Source organism: Cylas formicarius, unplaced genomic scaffold (assembly GCF_029955315.1).
Source record: "Cylas formicarius isolate icCylForm1 unplaced genomic scaffold, icCylForm1.1 PGA_scaffold_3__17_contigs__length_32017465, whole genome shotgun sequence".
NCBI classification, from domain to species: Eukaryota; Metazoa; Arthropoda; class Insecta; order Coleoptera; family Brentidae; genus Cylas; species Cylas formicarius.
In genome coordinates, this window is record NW_026844326.1 from 12,073,722 (window position 1) to 12,097,370 (window position 23,649).

Here is a 23,649-nt window from a genome sequence, read left to right on the forward strand (position 1 = left end):
CCGTACTTCGGTACTTCGTGCATATAAAAACTTGTCTCTTATTAATTTGTAATATAAACCAATTCGTCGTACGAACGCCCGCAAAGTTTCTTGGCAACAGTCAATGTGCAAAACACTACGTAACTCTAATTGTTAAAACAATATTCTTCTCAACCGTCTCACTATTCCGACTTTTTGGGAACCCACGATCTTTCTTCGTTTTTCTTTCTTGGACACCATTCACAACTACTCCACGTACGCATACGGTGTTTTAGTCATATCGGACGTTAATTTTGTGGCTCCACTTTCTCCGGATATCGATTTCAGCAACAGAAACACATTTAAAATTATAATTTTGGCAGCAACCGGCAAATCTGCTCGAGTCTTTGATCCATTTGAATCCGTTCCCAACTTATTCGACGCTGGACATCTCACGTGACTAACCAAAATGAATAATGTTAGTATTTGGCCAGAAATAAATTGTAATAAAATGTGTATGGTACCTCAATAAAAATGGAACACTGATTCTTAAAAAAGAATTGAATAACAGTTGCCAATTGCTAATTACAAACATAAGACGGAATAGATATGCCTCCAAAGCTTCCGAAGGCTATGAAAATACCGTTTCATAAATCTGACAGTATACTCCGGATTCCACCAACCCCCACATATCAATAGCAAACTGGGAAAACATCCATTACAAATCAATTATCTACATACGATTTGTATTGCTTTCCTAGGAAAATATTTTTGAGTTATTATTGTGTTTAAACTTTCTAATATATTTTTAGTATAGGAGATCAACCTATGTAACGGGCAAATTCACGTTGAAAACGAGCTACCTCAAGTACGGATTGTTTTAAGAAGATTTATAAAATGCACTTATCTTAAATACGGCCCTGGCTTGTGATACGAATTCTGAATAAAAGGTTGTAAAAACGGTATATCTTTTGGAGAACTCTAGCTTACAGAACAGAAAACATTTTTAATTGAATAACCTACAAGGTAGCGCACAGTTGTAATACATTTTATGTACTGATATGAGAGATATTTAATATAGAGAGTGATTCAGTGTGAATAATTTTGAGAAATTCAGGTTTTTGAACTTGTTGAGTAGATATAAAATATTTTCAATGATATCGTTATTGAAATTTCATATAGAGCAACTATTATATTATGGGATTTTTGAATTATTCTAGCAATTCCAAACATATTTAATAAGTCGTGCAAATTTATATCTGAAACCGTTTTCAAGTAATACACAGTTGAAAATGCCTAAAATAGTTAGACCAGTGCAAAACCCATGTCACATTATTCATTGGCGCTTTCTTCCGGTTTAACCTAAATTTATTAAAACAACAATCCTGAAAATATTCTAGACTGGTAGAGCATCTCAAGAGAACTAGAAAAGCAATTTTTTAAAAATATTTTTCAAAGAAACTTCCACAGGCAACTCTAAAATTATTTACAAATCTATTGGATTCTTCCCATGTCGACTATTGGTGAATTGAACTTGCTGGCGTTTCGCCTATCATCCTGTTGATTTCTTCAGAGTTTAACTGAAACTGGTTTGCATTCTACTCTGTACCTGTACTCTGATTAGGGGGGCGGAACTATAGCAGGAAAATGAGCCGCGGTTAATATTGTTTCATTGTTTAGAGATTTCTGTTTGGTAGAAGTATTGTATTCAAGTGTTCTACCTAGAAAAAAAATTTCAGTCAAGCTCTGAAGAAGCCAACAGGATGATGGGCGAAACGTTAGCAAGTTCGATTCATCAACAGCCCACGCAGGAGGAATCGGGAAGAGTTAGAAATAAAATTATTATTAATTTATACTTTTTATATATACATAAAAAATTATAAATCTTTGGGGGACCTTAAAAAACTTACATGCTGTCAGAATTCATTTTTTTAAATGTGTGTTTAAACTAATTTTTAAAAGTAAAACTATTTTATATTTCTTTCATTAACTGTTTGGCATAAAAAAAAAGATATCTGATTTCTTCGCGCGTAATAATAAATATTGACGAAATGCGTGCAGCATCCTTGATCCGCTGAGTTTTCTGATTGTAGCTAAAGTAAAAGCCTAAGCATCTAACACAACAGAAAGCAAAGTGTCAATCTTCATAATATTTATTTATAAGACACTAATGAAGAACGTTTAACATAAAAAAACTTCATAGATTCTAATAAGATACCTGCCTAGTCTAGGAAATATAAAAATCCCGAAAAATAAACAGAAAAAAAAATAAATTTAATAATTATTAATCCACATTATAGAAATAACTCGAGCACCAACTTTGGATCGATTATTATGCTTGATATAATTTCCAAACACGAAATGTGTAATTTGATCCTTTTGTCACTTTTGCCTCAATTTAACTTTTAACCAAAACTATTTGTTTTAAATTTAAATTTATTTAACACAATTTTACCTTTCTTATTTTAATATATTTGTTACCAACGTGTTCGCCATACCAATTTTTTAGTGACGACCTATAAAAGTGACAAAAGATGTTTATCAATCCGATTTACCATACTAATTGCAAAAATTTTCTGATGATGATGACTCAAAGGTATTATTTAAATCCATTATATTTATTAAAAAAATGTCTACACAGAAACCTATAAACTAAAGATACAAAAATCCAAATTGCGAAGCAAAAACATGATAATTGAAAATGGCTTGGAAAAATAATTCCAGTAGTAGCGAGTATTTGCTATGAAAGGGGGACCGCTTTGGATAGTTCGAAGATCGTTCTTGTAAAGTTTAGAATTTAATCCGAATGCCAAGCTTGTGAACTGTGGACCCAGTTCGATAAAAACCCGAACGCTGTATATATTCGTATTACGCAAGCTCCAGAATATTCTGGTTAACCTATTTCGGCAATAAAATTAGAAATACCGGCGTTGGTTTCATTTGAGTTTCATGGTTTGCATGTAATAATACATTCCTTGTCTGAGAGAAAAGAAGCATTACAATTGACCATCAGAAAAATTCTTTATGCTGGACAATCAGCATTGCTAAATTCAGCTCCCAAAGAATTCTGGGTAATATATAGGTCTTCTATGAAGTTAAAAGTAGCTTATATTCTACATAAACCTAGAATATGACAAATAACAACAAAACACGGACAACAAGAGGGAGAGAGCTGGCAAAATTTAAAATTGAGTCATTTCTCATCACGTTTATTATTATTCAATTCACTGCCTTTATGGATTCTTCAGTGTTCAGCATTAAAGGGAAAGCTTACTGGTTTCAAATCCAAACACAACACAACTCACTCTGTTGATCGGAGGATAAACTCGCGGTTACTATAGACGTTGTCACCCCTCATAACTTTTAAACGAACAAATATTTTGTGTTGAGTCGAAAACTTATATTGTATGTTTTGCTCTAGTAATATACAGGATAGCCCAATAGTGTGACCACTTACAATATCTCTCTTATTTAGGCACAGTTACTAAACAAACGTTAAACGTAAAAAATTAAATTATACAGGGAACATTTTCAAAGAAACCTTGCGGTAGGTTTTAAAACTGGTAGATACACTTCTTCTGTTTACTCCTGCGTCGGATATAATCATCCTGCTGGCTTCTTCTTAAATATCTGCCGAGAAGAAGAGTGGGAGGGAAGTTTAATTGTTTCACGAATGGCCGAACCGCAAATAGGCACGAGATAGAAACACCTGTGTCGCGGATTATGTTGAACTAGGATGATTTCGATGGCCTCTCGAATTTTTCTTGGGTAAAAGAAAATCTTGTCCAATAAAATCTGTTTTTCTGTGTCTTGACGTTTTTCGCTCTTTTAGTCTGTCTGTTTTTCAGATGGATACTTTGCCACAGCTGCACGGTATACTGTGAACACTTGTTGTATGGAGAGACATTTTATTTTTAACCGAAGTTAGATGATGGGCGATTTTAGGTTTTTAGGAGAGTTTTGATGTTATGTCTTTCTCAAACTGTTCGTTATTTTTAAGTACTACAGTAGCCAATTGAGGGTCAGTTACGGAATTACTTTAGGTAAATGGTTCTGGTGAGTTGTAGTTGTTGATCGAACGTATGATATTCTGTTGTTTGAAAAAAAAACTGAGGTGAGATATATTGATTCCTTAAGAGACATGGATTGAGATAGTGATGTTTGTCTGAAAATTACGAAATTAATTACGAAATATTTTTCGGCAAGTACCGACCAGTATGAGTCAGTTCAGTGCCGACTCGATTAACGAGAATGTCTAGAAAGACCAGTTATTTTGTAATTCGATAGTAAAAATGATGTTTGGTTAGTGCATGACGTTTAGGTTATTTAGAAAGGAATGAAGCTCTGTATCATCTTCAAATCGTTTTTACACTTTCTGCTTTAGATGGAACCCATCGACAACAATTTTTTCAAAATGTTCCATAAAAATATTTACGATGATCGAGGAAACCATAACTTTCCTGATATTTGTTCATAAATTGAACCACTACTCTCAGACGGCGCTGTGAAGAAGTCAGGAGCATCTTTGGCGAAACGCAGAAGAAAAAAATATAAAATATCAATATCAAAACTGGACCTCAAGGTAGTCACTAATAGCTTAGCAAGACTTCTAAGTAATTATTTGCTTGAGTGAATTTTCTAAGATATTGCAGACATGACTCAAAACTATTTTTTCTCTGATTTTTTCGATTAAACTGTATCTAAGTATTTTATGGTTTTCAGCTATTACTAAGCTATTCGCCTTAATTCAATTAGTCGTTTACAAAATTACCTTAATCTATCGATATCTGGCACGCCGTGAATATCAAATAGAAACTGATACATTTACATTTTAAATAATCGATTTAATTCACAGTTCAAAAATGCGTTTTCCGCATACCTGATACGCGCACACGCTATATGAAGGAATTTTTGAAAATTCCCTTATAAATGATATTGTATCTGTACTGTATTTTCCATGTCTCAACAGGTATTAATTATATTTTTAAGTTAATTTATTATTCTGTGGGGTTGAATATACAATGATATGAAGGACGACGTAAAATCGTATGTAAATATGTAATCATCTGTTCAGCTGAACTGTCACATAAATATTATTTTTTAATAGGTTATATAGCATATGTAACACTTCCAAAAATTGCCCTTGTGAGTGGATTCAAAATATCATTTAGTAACAAATATTATTGAATTTTGCTTTTTGTACTTGATAAATTTGGTGCTTTTTGTAGCAGCTGGCAGTATTGGCTTGCGTGATGCATTACAATAACACATTTCTCCGGAATGTTTTTTAAAAGATAATTTGAAGCTAAATTTCAAAAAGTTCTGAGTTCATGATGATAGATGCAGATAACAGTAAGGAATTTAGAATAAATCCCTGAGAGTGAATTCCTTATTTTTGTCCCTTTATTTGAAGGTTCTTTTGTCTGACAATTGTTACTGGAATCAACCCATTCTTTGGATACTGTTTAGTGTGTATCAAATCAAGTTTCATCTAAATAAATGTTGTATATTGTCGAATCTTTGGTTTTTAATTTATAAGTGCGCAATCTATTCCAAAACCCCTGGTTTTTTGTCAATTTTGCAATACTTAAATCCCATTTTACAAATACCTAACCCTATGGAAGGTGGTCTGGTTAATAACTATATTGGTTTTATCTTCTTCTAGCTTCCTTTTCAGTTTATCTAACGTAAACACAATCTGGTTTTGATGAAGGGAATATATCTTCCTTCTTCTCATATCTTCTTTATTGTCCAGACGGTGAGCCATACTACTGAAATTCCAAATTCTCTTCCTCACATTACAAGGATGAAAAGGTGTACAAATGTAATAGCTAGAAATCTAAACAATAAATTCCTTACCTTAGAATATATCGATATTATACTTTCGGACTACATTAATGCGGGTCAAATATGAAAACTTCGAAAAATCAAGTGCTTCAAGGCCACATTTGTTGGGTTTTTCAAACATTTAATGCCAGTTCGTTTGCCGCAAACAATTACTTGCACACCTATGTGATGCATATCCCTGGCTAAGTTATATGGATGTAAGTTTAATATGTTGATGCCCTAATTCTAACTCTTCTGATATTTTCAATATCAGTTTGTGCACAAACAATCAATAAATATGATTTCAAAATATGGTTCGTCGTTCTATTTATCAGACACGTTCCCGTCCAGAAAGTTTCCTAATTGTCACCCGTTTCGGTTACAGCAGGACATATTCCCGTGGGCATAGCGGCAAGACAAAGAGTTCAGCAGGAACTCATCGCCTCGCCCTCCCTACCGCCTGTAGGACTCCTCGCCACGGTTAATGCAGGGGGCGGGGCGCAGATCAAAGAAATTTCCAGGATTACAGAAATTGGTAAGAGGATTTGAACGGCAGAAATTAATAAAGGCAACATTGGAGACGAAGTTGTTTTCGAGGCGGAGGTGGCCGTTGTTGGTGGTGGTGGCGGTACGATTATATTATGCAAATTGAACACTCACGGTTTCCTATAGGGTTCCCGATTGAGATTTCTTCTGAGATGAGGCTCCATATATAAAATGACTTCGAGGTACTTGCTGAGATATGAGTCCGAGCCCTTAGGAATTCATAAAGCCGGTAGCTTTCAATCGAAGGTCAATGTTGCGAAGAATTGTAGTGGCCAATAGTTCAATAAATTTCAAAAAAAAGTAGTCCGTCAGAACACATTACAGAAATTTTCATAACTTTAGGAAGCTGACATTTCAATTTAATTCCGCGAAACTTGTAAGTCAAGTTCAGACAACTTTGTATATTACCAAAAACTAAAAGAATGTTTAAAAAAAATAAAATTAAAACTAAGTATGTAAACTGGGTTCAACAGCCTCTTTTATTGAAATTAACGTTTACGAGATAAAGGTTGGAATTTTTAAGACTTCATTAATGATTCTAAAAATATCGCCCGACAATTGTAATGTCGCATTTTTGGCCCAATTCATATATTTTCCTCTTTAGCCTTTATTGCTTAAAAATGTCAAAAACTTAATGAAGTCAAATCAATTCAATATGAAGGCCGATACAATTTTTTTGGTCGACTTTTAAGGAGTCTGAAAAAGCGCATGACCAGTTCGAAGTAAATATTTGAAAATGAAGTAAGATATTTTATCACAAAATTAATATTGCGCATTTAACAGTTGAAATGTGTCAATGCCTAATATTTTTTACTTTGCTGAGTGAAGGTCGACTGTAATTGCAATTCGTCTCTAAACGAATTAAATCAAATTAAAAAAATCAAAATTAAAAGCCTTGAGTATTTTGTTTTTGGCTCATTATGGTTGTCGCTGCTACAGCGGTAAATCAAACAGATAAGTGTTCGTACTTACTAGGAAAAAGTTTATAACGAATGACTTGTTGAAAAATAGTCGCGGCTATGACCCATTCACAATAGAACCTTTCTTCTTCTCGTTATTACAAATTGTAATGCCCGGCGGAGAGAGGGTATAGAAAAAGCGCAACAATATCTTTTAAACACGCAGGTCAACCTTGAATGGTTATGAATTGTTGTAGCTCGCGTAATTTGTATAATAGTACAGCTCGTGTGCTATAAAGGTTGTTCATAAATAACACACTTTGACGCGTCATTTGCATCGCGTGGTTCTCTGCCCTATAGTTGCCTGTTGCTGGTTTTTTAATTACAACAAACAGTGAGGCGCGTCCGAATATTTTTTCTCCAATTTTGTCGCGATTGATAGAACGGTTAGATCCAGATCCATACATTTTATTTTTATATAGTCTCAGTGCTTTCAATACATGTTCTATATGAAAAAACAAAGGAAAAGGTTTTTAAGAGAAGTATACAGGTATTCACACAGAAGTGTATGGACCATGCGTGTTATATTGACTATGAAAAGGCGTTGGTCAAAGTGAAACATTATAAAATGGTGGAGCAGTTGTTGGCTTGCATGAGTATGCCACTTCATAATTTATCAGAACATCAAAAATCAGAAAGAGGGTGGCAGATAGGAGTGTAATACTGCTGATATTTAATAATATAATATAATTTTTCAAAGTAACTTCCACAGGCTACTGTAATACTTTTTACAAACATTCTCGATTCCTCCTGCGTCGAACTTGCTGACGTTTCGCCAATTATCCTGTTGGTTTCTTCAGAGCTTGACTGAAACTGTTTCAGAAGTTTTGTAAAAAATATAATATAGTATAAATATTATAACATAAATTTATAAAAAAGTTAAAACAATATTATTATTATCATTTGAATTCTGAATATGTAGGGAGCTTGGAAAGAAACAAGATATTATTATGGCAGAGAAATTTATGTAAATGGTTTCAGATACGGGACGAACAAAGTCTGTTTCACAAATTTATTAAAAAAAAATCCATTTCCACCAATACGAAAATCACACTGGCATTTTGCTAATAAAATCGATTAATAAATAACTATGCAAATACAATTAGGAAAATTGAAAGCTCTGTATGAGGCCTTACTATATACATTGATACATACCTCATTACCTCATTATCCATCGGACTTGACATATAGTTTGACACTGGAATACTGCGAGTTATTCCTTTTTTTTCTTTTTCTAGTAAACAATTCAGTTTATTGCGTCTAGTCTAATCCACTTAATTATCTAGGTATATAACATTCTATAATCATTTAACGAAACATTTTTTTTAATTGATTTTCTAACGAAAATTTATCAATTTTAACCCCTATACCAGTTGAGTGGAAACTTAAACTTCGGAGGAAGGAAGGTTGAAGAAAACTGACCTGTTCTATAGAATAATTTGGTTGTAGTGCCCTTTTCATTGGCAAAATTTTGATTATTATTGCCTAAATTGGGTTATGATAACTTAGTACTATGGTGGGTGATGATTCTTTGATAAGTTTATTATCTCCTCGTTTTTGGCATGTCACAAATTTGGATTTGGAGTTGGATACGAACTATTGAACGAATTTTCTTAATTTCTGTTCGACCATGATACAATTAAAATATGTGTAAATCGAATTTTCATATTCGAAATGGAATTAACGATTGATGAATATGTTTATAAAAGGTTTTAAGGCTTATTTCAGTCGGTTAGTTGTTGTCAATTTGGTTGGCATTAATAATATGGACAAATATCGTAGCATTTAATACAGGATTAGTGAGGAAGAAGACAACTAAAGCAAAACATTCATATAGTTCTGTTTAGTTCCTATTTGCTACTAAAATATTCATTTTAAACTAAACCGTCCCCACTAGTAGTTACATTCAGTTGGGAGGTAAAGCTCTTCACACCTCTACCTGTTGCCGATGATTTGGAAATAGGCAACACCCAGAAAAATATCGTCGACTTGTACGTAAACTGTTTGAATATGCAAATGCAATTCTCTAAAGCTCTTTCCTAATTGTTCAGAAATCTTTATTTTTTACTTTCCTAAATAAAAGGAAATTTGATACCTATTCGATGTAGTTTGCATAAATTTAAACCGGTTATTGACATGACCGAAAACCTGACGCAAGACGCCACAAAAAAGAAGCATAAATTTAGCTGGTGTTCGATGAACATCCTGCTAAATTTTGGTCCTTCTAGCCGAAAAATTACGCCGTGCGCAGAGCGCAAATACCCACACACTCCAAACTACGATGATGCATGTGTAAACGATACTGAAATTCCTTTTAGATAATATTGGCACCATGGCGAGTATGGCTGCAAACGCGTCTGGGACGGGACCCCAAGGCGGAACATTGTTACAATGCACGGACGATCGATCGACCGCATTGGCTGCCTGGCAAGTGGGCGGCAACCAAAGTCAAGCCGTCGCCACGCCCACCCTGTGGCAATATCCCGGTGAGTCGGCCACTTTTTCTACAGTTTATAGACCGGTTTTTGTTGAGTAACTCTTTTTTTTTTCGTCTTCGACGATCGCCAAAGCTATGAAGTCGTTTTGTAGCGGCGTCGTAGCGCGGTAGTGAACGTTTTTTTTTTTTCACGCGTTTTCGTTTTTGAGGAAGAAGATGTTTTGGAGTGTCGGTGACTCATTCGTGTTTACCCACGGTGAGATTATCTGCAATTTCCGAGCGCGATAATTTGCTGCGCAGTATTCCTTCAACAGGTGTCTGCCCGAAAAGCTACTTTAGGATTTTTTGCCCTCGAGAGATACTTAACATAACAAACCGCTTGTGTTCCTACATCCCTGATCGATTAATGAAGACGAAAGTAACAACTTAAAATTCAAGGTCGTTCGAGTTAATTGTTACAGTAATCTGTAGATAGTACCAACACGTTCAACGATCTAACACACTTAGCGCAGTCAAATATTGTCCTGGTCCCTTACCAGTCCCATTTCTTTACGCTTCTCGGCTTCTAATTATTTTTCGCTTTTCGGTTTTTAACGGTTTCGTTTTGTTTTAGCGCCCGTTCCAGTGGAGCCAATGGTTCCACTTCCGGTACCCAGTATGCCTCCGGTGGGGTTTCAGCTAGTTCGCGATCCTACCACTGGGGGGCTCCTCCTTTTACCCACCACTGGAATAGGTTTGTTTTTTTTTTATCGGCCTTAATTTCTATGTTTAATGTATACGCTTGATTTATTTACCCGGTAAAAGTGGACCCCTCGCATCCCTATTACATAATATGCACATACATTGCGGATCAGGCTATTACGAACGTGATACGCGAAGCGGGTCGAACTGTAAACCAAAAGTAGAAAATCGTCGTTTTTTTTAAATGTGGCAGACAATATTTCAGTGCTAAAGCTAAATTGACTTAATTACACGCTACTTCGGACAGATCCGTTAACAGAGTAAAGTAAGGTAAATCCGAAGACTACTGCACTTATTCATCCCTTACCGACCGACCTGGGTGCAGTCAACCTTCAAGTTAACTACTAATCCTATCCCTGATCTTCATGCCTCACCCACCGGTTTCACAAGGTACTTGCAGTCTCTCCCTTGACTCTATATTTCGTTGTGCTATATATTCCCATGTGCTACTTTTACTCATAACACACATCTAAAAACGATAGACAGACTTACCTTTGAGGGATGAATAGCTAAAAGATATATATTCAAGCGCATCGGTCTTCTGAATTTGTTAATTTACACTTGATAACGAACACTAATCCATATACGTGCAACATTGGGGTATTAGGTCAAATAAATGGAAATGTTCTTTTACGAAGATCAACAGAAAATTGGCAATGTACGTCAACCATATGAAGAAACTATACATAATAGTTACCTATATGGTAAATGACTTTAAACCCTTGACTAGAAACTCAAAAGGTTGGCAGAAAAAAATAATTTTGGAAAAAATAGGCAGCAAAATAACCTAAACCGCCACTATTGTGGCGCCTCTGATATTAAGATGCGTTGTTACAGGAAAATGTGTACTTAACCTGTACTTATTATTGTGATACTCTGAAGATGATTCCACCAATTCTAAACATTATTCCCTATTATGTATTCAACTTAACAAGAAATGTAAACCAAACCTTGCAATTGCAATGTATATTTTATTCGCCCATTGATTTTCTATGTTCGCAGTAGCCTAGTCTCCATAGTACAAGCACAACGGCACAGATGTTCGCATCAAACCTTTCTTACCGAACTTTGTTGAATAACCGAGACGTGTATTTGATTTTCAGCGGAACCAGTGCAACAAACGGTCGTCTGGCCGAGCTACCCTCAACCGTCTTCGGTTTTACTACCATCGATATCATCTTTACCACCACCACCCCTACAGTTACTTAGTTCGGCATCTTCCGATTACCTCTCGAGCAGTACTACACTGCATCAACATACGCAGACGCACAGCACCCGCTTGGTCGCGGTTACGACCGATACCAAGAGAAAATTACCAATGCAAGTACCGACCACTACGTTGATTAAAATTGAGACTGATGGAACTCTGGATCAAACCAAAACCCTTCAAGCTGTTAGCACTATCGGCAACAGCTCGGGAACGATGTTTGCCGACCCAGCACTGGTTACTACACACGTCATTTATCAACATCCCACAAACCTGTTACTGTCTCAGACACCTAATTCGGCGGAAACTGCGTGTAGATCACAAGCTACGTCACCCGTTACTGCTTGCTTGACTCCCCCGCCGGACACGGTTCAGTTGCAGACGGAGGAGCAAATTACTCTTACTTCTGCGGTTCAAGATGCGAGCAACCAAACGGACACCCCGTTATGCAGCGAAGACGACAATACTACTCAAACCATAGCCGAAGAGTTGCCCGAAGATAAAGCCAAGTCTGAAGTCGAAACTAAACCGGAACAAGAAAATCCGGAGACTTCAATCAACGAGGCAACAGATCGACATCGGGAACTAGTGCATCCAGAACCAGGTTCTACGTCGGCATCTTTACCGGAAGAAGCAACAATTCTAGAAGAGCAAAAGGAAGAAGAAGAAGAAGTCGATGCAGAAAATTCCGCTGGCCAAAGCCAACCAGATTTGAGTGGTTTAGAACTGCTCTCGAACAGTATTGTGGAATTTGAAATTTGCCGTAACTCTGTAGAGGACAATGTTTGTAAACCGGAAGTGACAGGCAACGAGCAAAACACGTCTGAGGCTAGCGGTGAGGACACTCTGCCTATGGAAGAAGCGGAGCCGAAAAAGGTCGAAGATAATTTTGGAGGTTTGGATCTGCTTTGCGCTCTGGCAGAGCAACGCATCAGAGAAGAGAGCATCGTGAATCCATCCAAAGAAAGAACAAAAGATCGCGACAAAGAGAGAAAACGCGAGAAAAGGAAATCTAAGAAGCATTCGTTGGACGAGCCGAAACGCAAAAAAGTTAAAAGTGAAAAACGTCATTGTAGCGACGACAGAGAGAGGCAACGCAGGAAAAAGGAGAAACGGATTTCGAGTGACAGAAGCGATTCCGAGAAGCAAGAACGAGAGTTGTGTTTGTGTAAATTCAAATCGTACAAAACGCCGGAATCCGAACAGGAAGTGAGAAAATTTTTAGCAAGTAAATCTCAATCTACATTCTGCTGCAACCGAGAATGGCCTTGCATGAATGCCATGGAGTTGGACATGCGAATACGATTGGCAGATTTGCAGAGGCAGTATAGGGAAAAACAGAAGGAGCTGAGCAAACTCAAGACGAGAAAACACTCTCATTCGTCTGACTGTCCAAAGAAGAAGTCACGCAAGAAATCTACGCATTCCGATAGAAGTACCCCGCCACCTCAACTGGACAAAATGGACGTGCCGGTAAATCCAATCAGCGATCTACCGGATCTACTGAAACCACCAAAACTATGCGCCATGACCAGGCTAGACAATTATGCTCAATCTGATTGCGATTCGTCACCAGAAAAACATTCTTCTTCGAAAAAACGAAAGGTGGGTAGGCCGAAGAAGTTGACCTCATCCGACGGGGAACAAGTTACTACCGAAACTATAGTCGCTAAAAAGCCAAAAAATAATTTCGTAGAATACCTTCTCGCAGCAAAAGAGAAACTTAAGCAACAGAACAAGGAGTATCCAGATGCCACTCCGCCCAGATACGTCGAAGAGACCTATACACACAAACTCAAGAAAATTAAGAACAATAACACCATAACGATGAACGACATTAAATCATCCAAAATAAGGCCAAAACTGAAAGCTGAACCGACGTTGAAAACATATTTCGATGACGACAATAACGAGTACGAATCTGAACTGGAGGAAGAGGAAGTAGTGGACGAGGAAGCGATCGGCGACGGCGAAGAAATGACAGAACACAATATAGAGGATGAAGAAGACTCGGGTATCCAGGAAGAACAAGAGACTGTCGAGAATTATCGAACCGAGGAAGAGGAGAAAGTTGCTCCCGAGAAAGCGGAAGAAGTACCCGTAGTGCCAAATCCATGCACCCTCACTGAAGATCGTCTGGGGGTGGACAAGTTGCGCGTTTTAACTGCAATGGGTGGTTTGTTTTATGCCGGACACCTCAACGCCGTCGAACCACCCGATGTTTATTCCATTACATTGGATGGAGAAAGGGGCAACAGGCCACACATTATGTCGAGGGAAGAAATTTTAAGAGACGCGGTAAGTAATTAACATGGTATAGTTTTTTACCTCTTTGAGGTTCCGTTAGCGAATATTAAATGCGCTTTTCATTTGTATCTTGTATCATACTGTAGCGTTCGGTAATTCGAAGGCGGACTTTTTCATTATTAAAATTCAATTCACTATTATCATAACATAGGTCTCACGTAATTATAATAGACACAGTAAATATTGCTGATTCTAACCGAATGCACTGCTGTAATAAAGAATAACGTGTGTCTATACAATTTTACGAGCTGTTTCATTGAGGGCTCATTACCGCCCCATTTCATAAACTACTCAACTCGGAGCTTTAGGAAATTAGGTATGTTCTTGATCGATGATAATGCTTAAGTACAGTAAGCTTGGAAATCAATGTGCGACTTAATTTGTTTACAAATTAGCAGAGAGGCCCTATTAAACTCATAGAAATCTAAAAATCAATTCCATTTCCATTTAGTGGTGAATCATAAGAAGTATCTAGGCTTAAGACTAGTCCGAATCAAGTAAAGTAGTTCATATCATTGAAAAACAATAGGTATATGTAGAATTATCTCCAGGCAATGCTAATAAATACAATGTGGTCGGTCCTTAAAAAAATAATTTCAATATATAAATGGGCAGACTTTATTTTTCGAAAAAAATTGTGTATAATTGTTATTTAAATGAGTCCACATACAAAAGAACTTACTGATTAACCCATTGTGCGTACCGTAATTACTACGTTGGTAGTAAATAATAAAGGTACTAATTTAAATTTGGTTCCGCAATTCGCACGCTAAAACGGACGTTGAATAATTGTACTAAGTCGCCCACCCAAATAAAATTTAATTTAAAGCTTGCGCCATGAATATGGTGGTATACGTCAAGCACTTCCCAGCTGTGTGCCCAAGTTCACTGAGTGGTTGAATCAATAATTCATTTAAATAATTACCGGGAATAAAATAATAATAAGCTTTAAATATGTATATAGGTCGATAGCCCATTAGAACTAAACTCACTACCAAAATAATTTATGACTTCCAATAGTAAATAGTTTTGGTTAGTTTGTTGTTTTTTTTTTGTTTCAGATTTATCAAAAAAGTCAACCATCATTGAAATTTTAAGTTTACAATATTGCCAATAATATTAATAATAATGTGTAATGTGGAGTGAATAAGAGTAGTATATTTTTTTATTTGTATAGTAATTGTCAAGACACGTGCTTTATTGGCTTGACTTGGTTTTTGGTTTGCTTCTAATTAATTCTTGAAATGACATTTTATTGACGCTTTAGAAGAGAAAGCCACTTCTTGGTCCATGCACACCGAATAAGTTGTACTCGTAGAAAAATTGTAGTAAGCAATTATTTATCTTTTTAGAATCTTTTTAGTGACTCGTAGGTTAAACATCCTAAAATACATATATTACGAAGCTCGTCACTCTACACATATTTAACTATTATGAGTTCTTGATTTAATATGAATTTTTTAAACATTTTTTTACTGACATATTGTCCACTGTCAAATATGAGACTCTTATAACAAAGGTCTCTAATAAATACAATAGACAAAATCAATATTGCAATTACTATATCTCTATAAACTATAAACCACTGCAGCTACTGAATCAGCATGCAAAAACGCATGGGTATGAGCTAATGTTACAAGCAAAAAGTTCGTAGAGCTGCTGAAAATCACTTGAGGAACAAACTAATGCTTTTTAGATTTTTTTTTGTGATTCATCTTTTAAACATTCAAAAACATATTATATACTATCAAGTTTTGCATCACTCCAAGGGATGTATTACGCATTACTTGATTGATTTGATATTAATTATTTAAATATGTTTTTATTGACGTATTGTCGATTTTCAAACTTGAAATTGTCACTTACAATTAAACGAGAGCTTTTTTGTGTAGAAGTAAACTGGACATTTCTATACGAGTTTCGATGTCTTACCAATTCAACTGAAAAAACGATGAAGTTTAAATTCCTAAAGACATATTTATGATTGCGATTGATGTGATACATTGTAGGCAGTACATATATGTGATTTATTTAAAACACTCATCAGCACGTTTAAATCTAAATATCTATGAATATCAACTTTTTAAATAATGATATAATTTTCATTTTTGCTTTTTAGTTTTTAAATTACATTCAGTCTGCTTAAATAAGTGTTTTCCAAATTGCAAATGTTATTTCATCAAATGTTAAGTAGAATTATGTATTATTTTTGCTCTTTTGACAAGGATAAAGAAACATGTACGCTATGAAATCGCGCGTCAAATTTAATAACAAAAAATATAATAACAAAAAATAAGTTGTGATTAAATTATCTAACCTCCAGTTCTTTTGACATCATTCATTCTACTTTGGTTTTATTGAATAAAGTATTTTGACTTTATTTTCACTATACTTGGGAAAAAAATTGAAATAGCTATTGAAAACCTTGATTGATACCATAAAAGAAAGGTCCCGTTTCTTACAGATCGTGGAAATATCTCCGAAATCCACTGAAGACTTGCCGGTAGGGACCCGCCTATGCGCCTACTGGAGCCAACAATACAGATGTCTCTATCCAGGTAGTGCTGCAGAGCCGGGCACTCCGGATCCTCACCTGGACGGAAAATTCGTTTCCGTCGAATTTGACGATGGCGACAGTGGTCGAATAGCTCTAGAGGACATTAGACTCTTACCTCCTAATTATCCGATAATGGGTAAGTTTATTCAACATCCAACACTATTCTGGACTCCAAATTTTGTGTTCTATATTGACAGAATATGACCCCAATCCTCTTCTAAGTCTCTGCAAACGCAGACGAAGAACTTCCACCAGCGTATCGACTGAAGAGAAACGAATTCAACCGACGGACAGTATCAGACCACAGGTACAAAAAAGTGAAACCGTCAAACCTGTTATGGAAGAAACCAAATCTGACGTCGAGAAACTCCACAAAGAAAAGAAACGCCTGAAGAAAAAGAAGCGCGATAAATTGAAACAGAAGACCTTGGGTGACGAGAAGAAAAAGAGGAGGAAACATAAGTGCGTCGACGAACACTGCAAGCATAAGAAACACCACAAGAAGCACAAGAAACACAAGAAGCGACACGAAAAGAATAAATTGGAACCGGAAACGATGCATTCCCATTTAACAACGATTATCGAAGAACAAAACGAGGAGGACGTCAACTCCGAAGAGGTGGAAGAAAATCGGGACATCGGCAATGCAGCTGACGATGACGAATCGTCGAAACAAGATAGTTTAGACGATTTTCCCGCATACGAAATTGTGGCTAACCCTGAGGATGAAGTTACCATGGATGATATTCTGGAGGCAACGAAAAATAAGGTAAACATTGTTTGCAATGTTTGTAAACCTGTAAAATTGTATTCTTGAATTCGCAGAAATCTAAGAAGATACGAGACAGACAAGAGTCGTGCGAGAGCAGAAGCAAAATGAGCGCGTTCCTTCCTGCAAGGCAACTGTGGCACTGGTCTGGAAAAGGATACAAAAGACCTCGGGCTAAAGGAAAATCAAAGAAGTGCTTCTACAAAGCGATCCAGAGGGGAAAAGAATCCATAACTGTATGTATTATTCGTTCTGGTTATTTTCTAACACGACGTTTCTACCTAGTCCCGGACTAACAAAATAACAACCACGTATTTTAATGTTATTATCATTCCAATTATTTTGCCATTGAAAAGGTAAGCTTATGTTTTTTGAAGCATAGCTATCCGACGAACGACACACGCTATACGCTCATTTTCCATTGATAAAAGACCGATTCAAAATATCAAAAATCAATAATGAGAAATTAAAATTAGAAGATGCAATGATATTCTGAGTCAGTTTCCATACAGCTACCCAGTAAAAAGTAGATAAGCTTTGATTGTGTTACACTATACTTGTTTGTCATGGAAAAAACTTGCCTGTTGGTGTTCCTTCATTCTTTAATTAATGCTTATTCATAAACCATTCCTCAATCGTTTTAAATTAACTTAATTAAATTAAAATTATTATTCTGTCAAAAAGGTTTTTTTCTACGAATTGGAGGAATTGTTATTTTCTAATTTTATTTTATTCGATGTTTTTTTTCGTATTAGTAACAGTTGCGTTAATTAACTTCATTTTGATTAGTATTTTGTAAAATTATTCTAGAGTCATTCCTAAATTTATTTTAAGCTTCTTCGTTTTTTTTTTGCATTATAAAGTGCAAATCTTTGAACTGGGTACAATTTATTGATTCCTGTTCCAAGTTTAATAGCTACGAAATGATAATGTCTTAATTTAAATTTAGCAATCGTTCTAGAATGGTTCCGCTATGCTGAAAAAAAATCGCATGTTGTTGTAGTGATTCATCACGAAATGGACTTTCGAGAACCACTGGTTAATAATAATTTCAATGGTTATAATATAAAAATAAATTCCGAATTCGACATTAAACGGTTGACATCAACCAGAATTAACCAAAATTCCGTCTCTGTGTCAAAGTCCATCGTTTTTAGAAGACGAATGACAAGTTTCAATGCTCTTGGTAGAAATAAATTTTTGTGGAGACGTAAATTAGGCTTGTAAGGATCAAATCGGAATGATCAAATGTCCAAAGTCAAATATGGCTCTCGGATAATGAGTTTCATTCGTTATCAGCAAATGGACTGACTTCTACGCCTATTTGATCGTCGTCTGATATATGTCACCACACATATTAAGTCTGATCCCACCTTCCTTAGGTGGGAGATTCGGCTGTATTTCTGTCCACGGGAAGACCAGACCGACCGTACATTGGGCGCATTGAAGCGATGTGGGAACTTTGCGGTACCATGGTAGTTAAAGTGAAATGGTTTTATCATCCCGAAGAAACTGTTGGGTGTCCTACGAATCTCCAATATCCCGTAAGTGTCTTTCTCGAAACAACAAGAGTGTCATCCGTTTTCCGACATATGCTTTCTTTTACGCTTCTCCTACAAGTTACGACTTACAACTTCGTTCTGTGTTAAATATTTTGGAATACGGAAAGTTTTCTTATTATTAATTTTCAAAAAAGATAAATTTGCCAATAAATAAAATAATAATTGAAATAAAGCTTCAGGCATTGTCTACTTATTTTTCAAATTCTTAAAATCGTTTTTAATTAACTTATTTAAAGAAGTAATTTATTACCACCATCTATCTATATATACTCTGTATCTGCCTGCTCACAGGTAGTAAGTAAAGCATAAAACCAATAGCATCCCCGCGACTGATGAAATATATTTTTTATATGTATACGTAAACATGAAATATTAAAGTTTACACATAAACTAAAATTAACAAATCAACAGAGGGGAGAATTAGAAAAAGTCTTAGGTACAGCAGAATTGTTTCACTATTTTACTCCACTCGTTTATATTTAGTTTAATAAAATGTAAATGTGCAATGACAAGTAGCATTACCCAGGGTGGACAACTGACGGAAAGTCACTATAATTCTAATTTTGAACACTAAGGCACAGGTTAATCATCGTTAATCATTATTGGTACAAAATCGCGCCTGTAAGAATACTGCTACGACTAATTTTTACAGTTATATAATGATTTATAACTCTCTCGCATTAAAAAACAGAGCATAGTACCTTTTTTTTCAACCAGCGGAACAATAAAATATTGCTTTAGTATAAAAGTATACAACAATTAAAAGTTGAAAAGAAACTAAAATGAATTGAATAATTTAATAATTACAGGATACACCGAATATTCCTTGACAAACTCGAAAAATTGATAACAAACTATTTTTTTTACTGAAAAAAAAAATTGCTTGTGTCAAGAAATTTTTTTTCTTTTTATAATAGTATAATAATATTTTTGAAACAAAGTGGTTCTTCAATATTTTTTTTTTGAATTTTCCATTCAATTTCCACAAATTTTATGTATTGCCTTTTTCGTGTGAACCTACATTTGGTGAAAATATTGTATGTGGCCTTACATCAACAATCAACAATCACCCAGGATTTCCAAAAACTCTATTATTACGGTGGTTCCCCAGTACCACCTGTTGTTGTAATTCTACTGAAAGCTAAAATGTGCTGCGCGTTCGCATTGACAAAAAAAAGATGCAACAAATAGACACTCACCAAATTTTCAAATTTGCTAGCAAAACTGCAAGACAAAACATTTAGTTTCGTTGTACAATCGATATGCGTCCGCAAACTTCATTAAACCTAATCTAACTCTCTGAATAATTCTACGTTTCGCCATTGCCACGCGTCTTTTGTTTGAATCTGCTTAGCCTGAGAATAACAAAATGACTCGTGCGCCTTGACGTATAAAATGCTGGAGAAAAATGATTCGCCTGTGCCGGTGAATGCAGCCGATGGAAATTCTGATTCTTGCGTCTGTGCGTAGCCAACAGGTGAAGTTTATGGTGGTATTCTAAAGGTTTCAGAGAGCGCAATTAAATACTGCTGCTCTGTGTGAAGCTTACTCCGTATGCACAACAGAATCGTCATCACTAGCAATGCGACCATAGCTTGAGATCCAACACAACCTAACAATATTTTGTTTTGCATATTTCATTTTATTTTGCTGCAAACTTTTCACGAGAATAACTAAAATAACAAATTTACAGATATCTGTTTAGTGTTATACTCTAGCCAGAATAGTTGTGCAGTGACGTCACGTACAATGTGTGTACAATGTCTTAACTATATTGCTATCATAACTGACAAACAAAATTCCTGGGTCAATTTCCGACATCCAGTAATGAACTAGTAAAGATATCATGCTATGATGTTACTGCACAATTACTATGACAGGACTTTACTAACTGTTTACGGCATCAACACGAAAATATAATTTGGAATTATTTTACAGGGAGCGCTGTTTGAATCACCTCACGTAGACGAAAACGACGTTCAGACAATATCTCACAAATGCGAAGTGTTACCTTTGAACGAATACACTGAACGCCTAGGAGACGATCCGAGGAGATACGCCTCTATCTACGACAACAACGACATTTACTACCTGGCGGGTTACTACGACCCTACCAGTAACCTGCTCAAGATGGAGCCGGGGATACCTTTTACGAAAGGCGATTGACAATGGGATAATCCATCATAAGCAATACATTTTTTTTTGAAATTTTATTGGATAATAGTGATTTTTGGTGCTACGTTACTTTCCGTAATATTTCCATTAACGTTGTTTCGCTGTTGCTGCTCGCCGGTCAACCGAGATTTCTATACGGACCGTGCAGCAGTTTTTTTTGTTATACTATCACGTTGAGTACTTTCATTTTTATATTTTTAAGAGGTTAGAGGTATTAGGTACTTATTGAAGAAAGAAATTATACAAAAAGGCAAATTCGTATCGGCCCATTAGTTCGCTAGTTTTTAAATGTCTTCTTTCATATACATCCAGTTAGTTAGGACTGGTTTATACCTTCGTGTATTGATTTTTCACTCTACAGTGTAAATAGGTAGGCGATATCATTTTGAAGCCACAAATTTAATAATAGAAATGGCGATGTCATTTTGGTCCATCTAACTAAGGTACCCTAAATGTAAAAAAAAACAATCAATAAGTTTTGTAACTTTTGGACTGGTATATGGTGCCTATCAATGTGTATTTTGACCTAATGACTGACCTACTATTAACTTACTAGTGACAATTAAGCATAAATCAGAAAAAATGCGAAGTTTTTAATTCCGCATAAACGTCATAAATTTGGTAAACCACTCACGATATTTTTTAACGAATGATCGGTGTTTATCAACAACAAAAATTAAATAATAGATATCCAGCATATACCATATTAGTTAATAAACCAAAACTGTAGTACAATGTACTCTTTCTGCTACACTGTGTTTTAAGAAGACTAACTACATTTTCAATAATTACTTCAATTTCTCCTAAATCACTTTTAAAATCGCTATGTATTTCATTCACAACACGAAAAAGGAGAATTTTCCGCTTAATATTTTTATGTACAGTCGTCATACGCTTATAAAAAAATATTATTTTAGGTGCTTAAAAAGTATACTATTAAAGAGTCGTTTAGGACTACAAATATTATTAATTAATAAGTTATATATTAATATATTGTGTGGTTTACACTTTACATGTTAGTATTTTTTTTTTAATTAATTTTATTCGTTTTTTATATAAGACAACGTAGTATCTACGTTTACTGTAAAGGCGTACACAAATAATGTAATTAATTTTTCGTTTCTAATTTTGACTTCATTTGAATCCAAATAATCTTCAAAATTCTGTAACTAAAACAATAGAGAATGGTCTTAAGTTAGGTATTTCCGTTTTCAGTTGTTTTAAGAAATATACTTTTAGTGACATCATCTCTTTTGCCTATTATTATAGTTAGTATTTAAAATGAATAATTATTCGGGAAGTATCGCTAACTTTTTGCATTTTCCTTATTGCACAATGTCGTTTCGTTTACCCATGTTTTACATGAATAGCTGCAATATTGATTTTAAAAGACGTTATAAGCTTTATATTGTTGAACAATCAGTTGTTTAATAACAGTATCAGTGCCACAATTTATTTAAAATTTACATAGTCAGTATTTTTATGCGGTTTACTTCTGCTTATTATTGGTAATCCTCAAATATATGGTATACCTACCTAATTTTTTAAATTTTAAATTGAACAACTGTCCTCAAGTGTAGTTTTAGAATGTTTATAATTATAGCAAAATATCATATTTTATTACTAATACATGTGTTTGTGTGTACAGAAAAATAACCTTTATTTTTGCAAATTAGATTTAGGCTGTTATTTCGAATGGTGGTGCTGCTCTTGAATGAAACAGTATGATTGGACTAGAACCAGGGTTTAAGATGAATAATTTTTTGATATTGTATGTATTTGTAAATACTTTTAACTGCTTGTACATAATGAAGCTTATGCTCTCTATTAAAGATTCTTTTAACAGAGTTGTGATTTTATTGATACCACTAATTGCCCTTTTAGTTGCTTTTTATATATGGTCAATATAACAGTGTTTCCTTAAATGTGGAAGACATGTTTGCATGTTGAAACTAAAAGTTTTGGATAAGTGATCCATCTGTCCAACATTGCAAGTTCTTTTGGTTTCAACAAACCGCGTTTTATTCAATTTTGCATAATGAACTACTTCCATTTAGATACTTTGGTTAAAAAGATAAAAGAACATTGCTACTGTTGTAATATAATAATGAACTACTTCCATTTAGATACTTTGGTTAAAAAGATAAAAGAACATTGCTACTGTTGTAAAATCATCCATTCATACACTACCTCCTTAGGCCGGCATTATTAAAAATTCATTAAATGGCGGAGGAACTGGTCAAAAATCGAGCCAACTAATTAACTTGCTATCTTTTTCCACGTTTTCAAATTTTGCTCGCCTTTATGATGGATTAAACTTGAACCTACGCAGAGTACGATGCCATTACACAGGACCCTGATGTAAAAGCTTTTGCAAAGTTCCCTCGAAACTAATGGCTAATATAAGGCCGCATTATCTTTATAACGGTTAGACACCCCGTAATATATCTATTTCCCAGCCAATCATAAAAGTTAGATTTTATGAAGAAAATGTACTATATGAAGGGAAAGGCTAAGAGCAGTGAATTATTTAAAGTCTTACGTGCAGTATTCTTGACATTAATCTCTTATATTACCTACTCAGTCTTACAAACATAAAAAACAA

The 23,649-nt window shown here is 35.1% G+C and overlaps 1 protein-coding gene across 4 annotated transcripts in view; it reads left to right on the forward strand.

The window, feature by feature from the left end:
- LOC132699910 (protein winged eye) overlaps positions 1-22,883 on the forward strand; it is a 118,403-nt gene extending 95,520 nt beyond the window's left edge. The window contains exons 5-13 of one of the 4 annotated variants that reach the window (XM_060666892.1): positions 6,170-6,319; positions 9,608-9,775; positions 10,340-10,459; positions 11,571-13,972; positions 16,446-16,674; positions 16,736-17,307; positions 17,364-17,543; positions 18,690-18,851; positions 20,808-22,883. In XM_060666892.1, the coding sequence (XP_060522875.1) occupies positions 6,170-6,319; positions 9,608-9,775; positions 10,340-10,459; positions 11,571-13,972; positions 16,446-16,674; positions 16,736-17,307; positions 17,364-17,543; positions 18,690-18,851; positions 20,808-21,035 (4,211 nt within the window). In that variant the 3' untranslated portion in view covers positions 21,036-22,883. The remainder of the gene's footprint in view (positions 1-6,169; positions 6,320-9,607; positions 9,776-10,339; positions 10,460-11,570; positions 13,973-16,445; positions 16,675-16,735; positions 17,308-17,363; positions 17,544-18,689; positions 18,852-20,807) is intronic. The other 3 variants (XM_060666893.1, XM_060666894.1, XM_060666895.1) reach the window with 3 other exon arrangements.
- Positions 22,884-23,649: the final 766 nt, after the last annotated feature.